At 42.4% G+C, this 12,280-nt stretch overlaps 1 protein-coding gene across 1 annotated transcript in view; it reads right to left on the bottom strand.

Annotated features, from left to right (window-relative positions):
- LOC102415624 (phosphatidylinositol-binding clathrin assembly protein) overlaps positions 1 to 12,280 on the bottom strand; it is a 48,616-nt gene that overhangs the window by 20,102 nt on the left and 16,234 nt on the right. The window contains exons 4-9 of the mRNA XM_025276395.3: positions 11,938 to 12,040; positions 11,681 to 11,774; positions 11,457 to 11,568; positions 10,497 to 10,603; positions 9,572 to 9,613; positions 647 to 726 (exon numbers count right to left, since the gene is read on the bottom strand). Coding sequence (XP_025132180.3) covers positions 647 to 726; positions 9,572 to 9,613; positions 10,497 to 10,603; positions 11,457 to 11,568; positions 11,681 to 11,774; positions 11,938 to 12,040 — 538 coding nt within the window. The remainder of the gene's footprint in view (positions 1 to 646; positions 727 to 9,571; positions 9,614 to 10,496; positions 10,604 to 11,456; positions 11,569 to 11,680; positions 11,775 to 11,937; positions 12,041 to 12,280) is intronic.

The raw sequence follows: 12,280 nt of genomic DNA, 5'->3' as shown, positions 1-12,280 counted from the left end.
ACCTACCTATGATAAAGAGATAATTAATAGTCAACAGACTTGTCTAGTAGAGGTTGATAGTATAAATCAAATATAATTAACATAACCTTAAAAAGTAGACTGAATGAATAATACATGACCCTGATAGAAATCTTTGAACAATACTGAAAAGGACAAAACAGGAAGCTGAAATCAACCATGATTATTCTACTCAGAAATAGCTAACATGAATATTTTGAAGTGATGCACCTCAAAGTTTATATTATTTAATTTGTATGTATGTAGAAGAGTACATGTATGTTTGTGGATAAACAGTTTGCCATACCATTAAATAATCATCCACAATAGTTAATTCTCCCTAGCAGAGTCCCTAAGGGAATAAATCAAATTCTTCAAAGAGAGGTTCTTCTAGGGCCAACTTATGACTTTCAGAATCATTCAGTATAACAAAAGATGTTCCTCTGGGAGGCCGACAACTCTGTGAAGAGTATGGAATCCCACAAAAGATTGAAAACCTCTATTCCATATTATCATTAAAAAATGGCTATATACTATTTCACCATATTTAAAGCCCAAAATTTCTTTAGTCAATCAGATGTTGCTAAACTAAGACAAATTATTTAGATGAAAACAAAATTAATCTATATTACGAAATTTATCAACTTACCCATAAGGAGGTAGAATGTCATGTTTGTCCTCCAGAGAAGCCAAATGCTGTTTTAGTGCTTCAAGTAAACTGTAGGGTGCCTAAAGATAATTAGGAAAAAGTTGTTTTTTGATAGTTATTAGCAAATTCAGACTCTCTGATATCATGAAAAGTTTCTGAAAAACAATTAGGACACCTGTCCAGCAAATGATTAAAGTGAAATCATTGCTACAAGTAAATTCATTCTTAAAAGTAGCATCTTGGTATGAAATCAGATTTTCAGACTATGCTTTTACATACCTTTTTAAAGAAACAACAAAAGTCCCTTAAGATGATCAAACAGCTGCTAAAATATCTGTCTCCTTTGGAAACGACACTGGGCTTGAAATTATTCATTACTTATGGCTCTTTCATGAGTCACTAGATTATTAGATAAATTTCAGTAAAACATTAAGCCTAGTGGGGAAGAGGGAGAGGAGGAGAGAAGAAAACAGAGAGACAGAGAAAGAAACACAGCAGGGAACAGAGAAGCTCATTCATGGTCTCTGGTCTCCCCTGGAATGTCACCTCCTCAACCAGGATTTCCTTGGGTGTCCTAGAGAAAACAGTACCTACCAACAATCTCTTTACCATCACCACCTTTTTTTTTCTTCATGGCAATGATCATCCTTGAAATTATAGGTTTCATTCTGTGTATGTTTATTGCCTGTCTCCTTGCAGTAAAATATAAAACTCTAAGGGACTGATGTTGAAGCTGAAACTCCAATACTTTGGCCACCTGATGTGAAGAGATGACTCATTGGAAAAGACCCTGATGCTGGGAAAGATTGAAGGTGGGAGGAGAAGGGGGTGACAGAGGATGAGATGGTTGGATGGCATCACCGACTCAATGGACATGAGTTTGGGTAAACTCTGGGAGATGGTGATGGACAGGGATGGACTGGCATGCTGCAGTCCACGGAGTCACAAAGAGTTGGACACGACTGAGTGACTGAACTGAACTGAACTGAACTGAAAAAGACAGCAATTTTGTCTGTTCATTGATGAATCTTGGTGTTTGGCATATAATAACTGCTTAATTGGTATTTGCCAAATGAATGTGGATGCATCCTTTCATTTTCCACTCCAATTAAAGATGGGAGAAGTGTGTTTCTTACATAAGGTCAATTCCCAACCAGGGTTCTGTGTGTCCCAGTATGTCTCCCCTGATCCAATCACTCACTCCTCAGGAGGAGTTTGTTAATAAACTACTAGAAACCACCAGGCACAAAGAATACAGCAGGCCTCATGACCTGGGGTGTGGGAGAGGAGAGATAACAAATAACCAAACGAATAAATGTCAAATGAAAGCTGTGAAAAGTACTATGAAGGAGAGGTACATGATAATCGGTGTTTAGGTGAATCTGATCAAGTGAGGGATGAGAGACAAGCAAGCTGAACAACATAACAGCTGATATGAGAGCTGAGGGAGAAAAGTAGGATGGTATGAAATGAATGAGGATGACAGGGGGGCATATGGCACAGACCACAAGTAAAGGTGAACTATGTTGCCGGGGCAGGGAGAGCCAAGGGGAGCGTGGAGGAGATGAAACTGGGAGGGTTTTCAATGGTGCAAGACCTTAAACTCATGTCAACGTTGTGGCATTTGGACATTAACCTGAAAATTGTTGTTTTTCAGTCGCCAAGTCAGGTCCAACTCTTGGAGACCCGATGGACTGCAGCATGCCAGTCTTCCTTGTCACTCACCATCTCCCAGAGTTTTCCCAAGTTCATGTCCATTGTATCAGTGATGCCATCCAGCCATCTCATCCTCTGTCGCCCTCTTCTCTGCCTGTTCTCAATCTTTCCCAGCATCTGGGTCTTTTCCAATGATCCAGCTATTTGCATCAGGCAGCCAAAGTTTGGAGCTTCAGCTTCAGTATCAGTCCTTCCAAAGAGTATTCAGGGTTGATTTCCTTTAAGATTTACTGGTTTGATCTCCCTGCAGTCCAAGAGACTCTCAAGAGTCTTCTCTAGCATCACAGTTCAAAAGCATCAATTCTTCAGCGCTCTGCCTTCTTTAAGGTCCAGTTCTCACAACTGTACATGATTACTGGAAAGACCACAGCCTTGACTATTTGGACCTTTGTCAGCAAAGTGATGTCCTTGGTTTTTAACACACTGTCTAGGTTTAAAACTAAATATTAAAATAATTAAGATCATGGCACCCAGCCCCATCACTTCATGGCAAATAGAAGGGGAAAAAGCAGAAGCAGTGACAGACTTCCTATGCTTGGGCTCTAAAATCACTGCCCAAATTCCAGATGTTCAAGCTGGAGTTTGAAAAGACAGAGGAACCAGAGATCAAATTGCCAACATCCGCTGGATCATCGAAAAAGCAAGAAAGTTCCAGAGAAACATCTACATCTGCTTTATTGACTACACCAAAGCCTCTGACTGTGTGGATATCAACAAACTGTGAAAAATTCTTCAAGAGATGAGAATACTAGACCATCTGACCTGCCTCCTGAGAAACCTGCATGCAGGTCAAGAAGTAACAGTTAGAACCAGACATGGAACAATGGACTGGCTCCAAAGTGGGAAAGGAGTACATCAAGGCTGTATATTGTCACCCTGCTTATTTAATATATTCAGAGTACATCGTGCGAAAGGCTGGGCTGGATGAAGCACAAGCTGGAATCAAGATTGCCGGGAGAAATATCAATAACCTCAGATATGCAGATGACACCACCCTTATGGCAGAAAGTGAAGAGAACTAAAGAGCCTCTTGATGAAAGTGAAAGAGGAGAGTGAAAAAGCTGTCTTAACACTCAACATTCAGAAAACAAAGATCATGGCATCTGGTCCCATCACTTCATGGCAAATAGATGGGGAAACAGTGGAAACAGTGAGAGACTTTATTTGGGGGGGGGCTCCAAAATCACTGCAGATGGTGACTGTAGCCATGAAATTCAAACACACTTGCTCCTTGGAAGAAAAGCTATGAGTAACCTAGACAGCATATTCAAAAGCAGAAACATTACTTTGCCAACAAAGGTCCGTCTAGTCAAGGCTATGGTTTTTCCAGTAGTCATGTATGGATGTGAGAGTTGGACTATAAAGAAAGCTGAGCACCAAAGAACTGATGCTTTTGAACTGTGCTGTTGGAGAAGACAGTTGAGAGTCCCTTGGACTGCAAGGAGATCCAACCAGTCAATCCTAAAGGAAATCAGTCCTGAATATACATTGGCAGGACTGATGCTAAAGCTGAAGCTCTAATACTTTGGCCACCTGATGCGAAGAACTGACTCATTTGAAAAGACTGATTCTGGGAAAGATTGAAGGTGGGAGGAGAAGGGGACAACAGAGGATGAGATGGTTGGATGGCATCACTGACTCGATGAACATGAGTTTCAGTAAACTCTGGGAGTTGGTGATGGACCGGGAAGCCTGGCATGCTGCAGTCCATGGGGTTGTAAAGAGTCAGACACGCCTCTTTGAACAACTGAACTGAACTGAAAATCACTGCAGATGGCGACTGCAGTCATGAAATTAGAAGACGATTTTTCTAGCAGGAAAGCTATGACAAACCTAGACACCTTGAGAATACTGGATGACTACTGGATGGCTTTGAAGTGAGGAATGAAATGATTAGATCTGTATTGTGAAAGTTCTCAGACCAGCATCCTGGTTGCATTGCATAAAGCAATCAGCAGGGGGCAAAGTACATGGACGTAGAGCAGCGGAGAAGTGAGCTGAAGCTAGTTCTTGAGCTTAAGGTGGCAGAGACCAACCCCAATGCGGCTGAACTAGCAGCTGGAAAAGGGTTTAACGAAGGAAATGTTCACAGAGGTGTGGCAGGGCTAAGGGACCATTCTGAGAGCAACAGGGATAATGGCACAAAAGTTATCAAGAAGGGCAACACTTATCCTCCAATTAAATTAAAAAAATTTTTTTAAAAGAAAAGCAAAGCAGCAAACACATGAGTCTGAGAAGACTCAGAGGAGGCTGGGTATCACTCATGGGCTGCTGGGATGATGCAGCAAAGCAGAAATCTGTTCAGAGGAATTTCCCATCACACCAAGTATGGGGACAAGGAGAAGACTTCCCCACAGACGCCTCTTAAACACGTGGGCACTCTCAGCACAAAGGAATTGGCGAGTATGTCCCTAGCCAGAGGCCACAGGCCCCTGAGCAGCAGGGAAACTAGGAGGTCTGGAGTCCAGGGTGAGCTTCAAATGTTCAAACATACAAGATGGGAAAAAAAGAGGGAGAGGGACCCAAAATGATGAGGGGACTGCCAACATCAGCAGGGCAAACACACATGTACAGCAAAGGCACAAAGAATTTCTGGATCAGTCACTCAGTCATTCAACAAACACATGACAAAATTATAAACAGAGAGAAGTTGCCTTTCCCTGCACAATGTGGGTTGGAAACATTCTTTTTTCATCCAATTTGCTTTCCAACGATTCCAGCAAAAGGGTAGGCGGGAGGCTCTCCGAGCTCTTCTGGAAGCACCCAGTAGCCCTCTGCCCACCAAAACCATGGCCATGCCATCCGGTAGGTCCCCCTGAGTTTGGGCTCCTGGAACTCTGCTGAGGGGTGCAGCCCAGGTTTGAAGTGCTTGGGTGAAAAATGAATTGCAAGCAGTGCAGCCAATGCGTGAGTTTTAGGGGAGTTGAACCCAACACGAATGAAAGAGTGGGGAAGGGTGGCAAGAAAAGGGGTAGACCCAGACAGACACAACGGACAGCCACTCATGGAAGGATGCTCCATGAGCAAGAGACGGGGTTGAGACCGAGGAGGAAGGATCAGCCAAGGAAGTGAGGTAGACGCCTCTTCAGAAAACGAAGGGTTTAGCTGAGTCTGAACATGGGGAGCGTGCACTTAACATTTCCCTTCCTCCACGTAAAGTCAAGATTGTCGGAAGCATGAGAGAAACTAGCCAAGTGATGCAGAGGTGCAGAGGAAGACCTCCGCAGCCTTGCAGGGGTCGAACATCAAGATTGACTGCAAACGCTCCTCCCAAGGATGCATGGACCTTTCTCAAGGGGGCTGACCGAGGGGGCAAAGAGGAGGAAGGAAGGAAGACCTCATCTTGAACTTTGAATCAATATGTCATCAGAGGAGCCAGGGGACCATTCTTCTGGCTCTTTTCAAATGTGATCCATTGAATTAAAAGATCAAGTGACTCCCCGCCTCCCTCCCATCCCAGAGAGCCTTCGTCTCAGTCCATCCCGGGCTTTCCAGAATGCCCCAGAAAGCACATGCCCAGTGAGCAGCTCAGCCAGCCCAAGGCTGGGACAGATGACTCTCTGCACTGGCTGAGGGCCCCAAGCCAGTGTGCTGATAAGGAAGCCCTTGCAGTAAAAGCAGCTGATTCACGGGGCAAGGAGTGGAGACCTGCGTGATACTTGAACATCAAAGTGCCTCGCCTGACTTCTGTGGTCTCTCCCCCAGCCATCGATTTTGGTTTCTGATTCAGGGGTCCTGGGGATCCTAGGAACCAGGAAGAGTGGAGGTAAGGAGGACAGAGGAGGGTCTCATGGGAAGAAAGGATCTCTAACCGGGGTCTGTCTTGTCCAGATGGGCCCCTCCTCCAAAGCTCCGGCCGCAGGCACTGAGCACTGAAGGGGGCCAAGGCCAAGACGCCAAAGCCCAGTTCAACTGAAGCTTGTCTGCTGCCATGATGGGCCGATTCAACTGAAGCTGGTCTGTGTCACCATGTTGGGCTTCGAAATTCTCAGCAGGGGAACCATTCCCACCTTTGCCACCACCCTCAAGGAAGGGAGGTCAAGGCGGAGAAAGTCAGAGGATGATATCTGGGGAGATATCACTAATTATAGTGACTCTGGGCAATGAAATCCCATCTTCTCCTCTACTAAGGCAGACATTCTCATTGTCTCTCTGTCTGGTTAGTGGAATTCTCATTCCAGAAGCTGTGCCTTATAGCATCCAACAGTGGTTCCCATTGTGGACCATTTGATGGGGTTCAATGTCTGTGCAGAAAATAGGTCACTTTGGTACCTCTCCACACATGAAGGAATGCTTGTGAAGACACGTATGTTTCCCTCAAAGGTTTTTGAGAAGTCATCAGATAGACACTCCCTCCTTCTCCTGACACCAAACTCAACATTTCTTTGCAGCTGCAATGATCCTGTCCTCCCAAGGTCCATTGGGTTTTTTCTTCACAAGCTTCCCCCCATACATGCCTGACCACCTCCCATTCCTCCAGTCTCAACCAAGGCAGCTCTGCAACACCAGAGTCAGGCAGCAGGTTGTGCTAGAGTTAAGGACCTGACTTATGGGATGGGGAGACCTGGGGGATAGCCATGGAAGTTCTGAGTCCCCAGATTCCCCAGAAGGCTCTGAACTTGAAGAAGCTTTCTCCTCCTCCCTTGCTGGAGATGCTATGGAGAGTTCTACCCCCCCAAGTTGAATGCCTCATCAGGATATGTCCTCACCCCCTTCCTGGCCTCTAGGCCTCTAACTACAGTTAAGTCACAGCATTGCCAGCTGGGGACATGCTCCTCTACCTACATTCCAGTTAAAAACAGTAAAAATAAACAAGATCACCTCCTAGGAGGATTGCAGAAATCCGTGCCAATCTTAAAAGTAAAAAGGATGCAGGGGTGATGGTCCCTACTTTATCTCCATATAACTCACCAGTATGGCCCCCAAACCAGTCAGGCCCTGAAGAATGACAAGCCGCAGCATAATCAATCAAGTAGTAACCCAGTTGCAGCCACTATAGTTTCTTTGGTTTTTGTTGCTGTTGTTCAATTGCTCAGTAGTGTCTGACTCTTTGTGACCCCATGAAACGCAGCACGCCAGGCCTCCCTGTCCATCACCAACTCCCAGAGTTTACCCAAACTCAGGTCCATTGAGTCGGTGATGCCATCCAACCATCTCATCTTCTGTCATCCCCTTCTCCTCCTGCCTTCAAACTTTCCCAGCATCAGGGTCTTTTCTAATGAGTCAGCTCTTCGCATCAGGTGGCCAAAGGATTGGAGTTTCACCTTCAACATCAGTTCCCCTAATGAACACCCAGGACTAATCTCCTTTAGGATTGACTGGTTGGATCTCCTTGCAGTCCAAGGGACTCTCAAGAGTCTTCTCCAACACCACAGTTCAAAAGTATCACTTCTTCAGTGCTTAGCCTTCTTTATAATCCAGCTCTAACATCCATACATGGCTACTGGAAAAACCAAACCTTTGACTCTAAAGACCTTTGCCGGAAAAGTGATGTCTCTGCTTTTTAATATATTATCTAGGTTTGTCATAGCTCTTCAGTAGATGTAGGTTAATGTAGTCTCAGGAACATGGTATGTGGCTAACAGTCTGGTGAGTGCTGTGCTTTCCATTGCCATCTAAAGTATGAATCAGTAAGAGTTTGTGGGCAGATGAAATGGACAATGCTATACATTTATGATCCTGTTCAGGCTGTGTTAACTCTCTCAACCCATATGTTGGTCAGAATATGGTCAGATGAAGTTTAGACCCTTTGGTTACCCCTCAGAATATTGCACTGATCTACTTCCATTCATGATGTCATGCTAAATGGACCAGATGAGCAGAAAGGGGACCTTGGAAAGTGATATGCACTCCAGGGGATGGGAGGTCAACCCTACAAAGATTCAGGAGGCTTCCATAGCAGTAAAATTTTTAGAGCATCAGCGGCCAGGGGTCTACCAGGAAATCCCATTCAAAATAGAAGATAAAGTGTATCTCACACGTCTCACCATGAAAAAGGAAACATGAGTACTGGGAGGTCTCTTGGAGATCTGGAGACCAGGAAAGACTGCTTTGGCTCATATTCCAAATGACCTAAAGTAGCTTGCTGTGTTAGTCTGGGTCCCAGAGCGGGTCAGTAGGCTGGGCCTGCAACCCCTGCTGCTCGAGCCCTACAATACACGTGGGATGGAGAGCAGGCAGGTCCACAGGGCACCCACGGGCTGCATGAGCAGACTGCCAGACCCGCATTTCATCCTCACCTGCACCGCCTGCCATCTGAGGGATTCCTGACGAGAGACTTTGGGGGAAGGAAAAAGCCTGAGCTCATCTGATGCTCACAACTCTGCTGTAAGGCAGACAATAGCATCACCCTCATTCTGCATTTGCATAAAGGAGGCATAGAGAATGCAAATGAGTTGCTTGAGGTGACACACTTGAAAGGCAGATAACGCAGCCTCAAGTTTAAACTCACTGTTTGCAATACCTTGATATTTTCTTTTTTTTTTTATTATTTTTTTTATTTTAATTGGAGGCTAATTACTTTACCATTTTGTGGTGGTTTTTGCCCTACATTCACATGAATCAGCCATGGGTGTACATAGGTTCCCCATCCTAACCCTCCCTCCCACCTCCCTCCCCATCCCATCCCTCAGGGTCATCCCAGTGCAACAGCCCTGAGCACCCTGCCTCATGCATCGAACTTGGACTGGCGATCTATTTCATATATGATAATATACATGTTTCAATGCTATTCTCTCAAATCATCCCACCCTCGTCTTCTCCCACAGAGTTGAACAGTCTGTTCTTTACATTATACAGAGCAAAGTAAGTCAGAAAGAAAAACACCAATACAGTATATTAATGTATATATATGGAATTTAGATAGATGGTAACGATGACCCTATATGCGAGACAGCAAAAGAGACACAGATGTAAAGAATACCTTGCTATTTTCACCAATCAGTTCTGTCCACTGAAAAAGCATGTTGGAGTTGTTACACTATAAGTCACCATTTAGCACTCAGCGGGGAACGACCTCTTTTGTAAGACCTACAGCTCACAGACCTGTTCCAAAGACACAAGTCTATGTATATATAAGTAGAAATATAAATGTTACTCTCAGGGAAATGAAAATACACATGTAACCATACAGAAAATGATGGCATCTCAGGTGATAAACACAGCCCAAAGACAAAAAGCCACTTAAAGACAGACAAGAGATGTACTGACCTGAGAAAGATATGGAATGTCATTCTGGTCAATTCCAGCTTGCTGAAAATAGAAAAAAAAAGGGGAGGGTGGGGAGCAAACATTACAGCAAGGATTGTTAACAAAGAAAAGTAAGTGTGAGACCAATTTGTACACTAAAGAGAAAGGACTCCAAGAGCAAGAGTGCCTTGCTGGACTGGTACACACCCAGATCAAGAAAAATGGCAGGCTAAAGTATGTCTTGTGGGGCTTCCCAGGTGGCTTAGCAGTAAAGAATCCACCTGCCAATGAAGGAGACGCAGGTTTGATACTTGGGTCAGGAAGATCCCCTGGAGGAGGAAATGGCGACCCACTCCAGTTTTCTTGCCTGGGAAATCCTCTGGACAGAGGAGCCTGGTGGGCTACAGTCCACAGGGTCGCAAACAATTGGACAAAACTTAGCGACTGAGCAACAACCACAAAAGAATTCCTTGCACACTTAAGCATAAACTTATATTTGCTCTTAGGGTAAAATTTAAAAAGACCTGTCAGATTTTGAGTCTTTGTTGTTTTGTGAAGAGCTTGGCTTCATTTTGGATATCATACAAATGTGTTCTAACTTTTCAAACACTCAGAATTAGCTACTAGGGCAAACCTGTGGCCCACCTCATATGTTTCCTTATCTCACTGGTTTTAGAGCTGTTTCTGGTAGGAAGGTAAGCTTGGTATAAATTATCCTCAAGTCACAAACAGAAATCATTGTAAGATTGTTTTTGATCACAAGTGCACTGGAGGGTACATTTGAAGTACCTATTCCTAGTTTTTAGTTGTACTGTTTACAAAATAGTTAAAACTACCCATTTCTGTTTATGTGGCAGTGATTGTGGGGTGGAGGTATAGTTGTACAGGATACTAAACTAATACAGAAAATAGCACAAAAGCTGTGGCTAGAAATAGATTTCTGTACCTCTGCAACTTTAAGGAACTGTGCCAATTTGGTCATTCTTTCGAGGAACTTGATGTAAACATCCAAACTTTCCCTGCATTGCTTCTTTCCCATGTCAAAATATTTATCTAAAAATAGAAAAAAATGACAAAGTAGCCAGTATTTTAGCAATCCCAAGTTTAATTCCTTTCTGATGATTATATGTTAATTCTGGATATTATTTTAACTTCTTGAAAACAATTATAGTTTTAATCCAATAATGTTTTGCTTTATCAAACAACACTGCACATCTAAGTATAAACAACAGATTTTTTATACAGGAACTACTGCATGCTGAACACTGGTGCTGGTAATATATATGGCATTTAATAGCATACACATATAATTTAGATAGTTTTGTTTAATTTCTACAAATTCTAGCCTGGAATCTTTTTGATTAACATCAAGTTCTGATGGTCTCTGACAGAGAGGCTGTTATTTCCTACCCTTTATAACTCAACAAATGTACCAGGCACTTCCTAAATGTAAGAAATATCTCAAATTGTCAACAATGAAACTGGTTAGGGCTAAATGATGACTGAAGTTTCTTAAAAAGCCTAAGAAACATTTGCTTGTATATGATCAAAACAATAATTTGTAGGCTGTATCTTAGGAAAGTTAGAATTGTACTATTTAACATTAGTTGAGTGGGACTTACTGTGTAATGAATAAATATGGCAATCCATGTTAATTTCCCAATAAATTTCCCAGAAGTATCAGTTAGCACTTATATACAAATTGAAAAGTTCTGTGGGTGATTAATTATTTTTAACAAAAAAAGCAATATGATGTCTAGTTATGTAAATATATATGACCTTGTAAGGATCTTCTATTTTGAACCTAAAACACAGATGAATCTAAATGTAGATATAAAAGGTTTTTACAAATAAAGAATTTTTGCCAGTTTAGTTTTTAAAAAGTCATGTCTATTCTTTAGCTTACCTAGCAGATTAAGGATCCCCTCATTATAGGCTACAAAGAGGCGAAGAGAATCCTTAAAGAGGAGCATGAAAGCAGCATGTATTATACCATTAGTTAGTTCATCAGCATTTGCCTGGAAATTAAAGAGGAATCAATTACCACCATGGTTTTTTCCCTCTTCCACCTACAGTCAAACAATGCTGCTTAACAATATTTTCTTAAAAAAGGATTTATAAAGCTCTTACATTAAAATTCAGAAGAGCATCAAACTGAATTTGAATAACTGGAAGAGTGTTCAGCAGTTTCTTAGTGTTCATAGTTCTCATCACACCGTCTGTCCTATAAAAGATAAAAAAAGTTCATAACATCAATGCTAATTAAGAGTTTGAGAAGCACAGTGACATTGGCATCTTGAAAAACAGCTGCATTTTTGCCAAACTACATATCAGAATAGATATGTACTGCAGTACTTCTTGCTTAAAAACTAACAATATTTACCTACCCTCTCTTGATTTTGGTGATGTCTGACTCCATCAGTCTATACGCGAGTGACTTTTCATTCAAGTACTTGCTATATCGTCTGATGAAAGCTGACATAGCATAGCCTAAAAATGAAATACCTTTTATTATTTCCAGTTTAACCAATGTTAACCATTTACAACATATGTCATCAAATGCAAAGATTTATCATTCCACATTCACACATACCCCTCAACAGTATCTTTGACGCATAAAACACTAGAATGGCTTTTATTACTCATCAAGTACAGTATTCCTAAAACTTTCTGTTAAAGATTATTTTTTAAATGAATTTATGTTTATTTATTTATTTTTAATTGAAGGCT

The sequence above is a fragment of the Bubalus bubalis genome, chromosome X, assembly GCF_019923935.1.
Source record: "Bubalus bubalis isolate 160015118507 breed Murrah chromosome X, NDDB_SH_1, whole genome shotgun sequence".
NCBI lineage: Eukaryota > Metazoa > Chordata > Mammalia > Artiodactyla > Bovidae > Bubalus > Bubalus bubalis.
The sequence above is the reverse complement of the archived record's forward strand: the minus strand, read 5'-3'. Positions and strand labels throughout refer to the sequence as shown.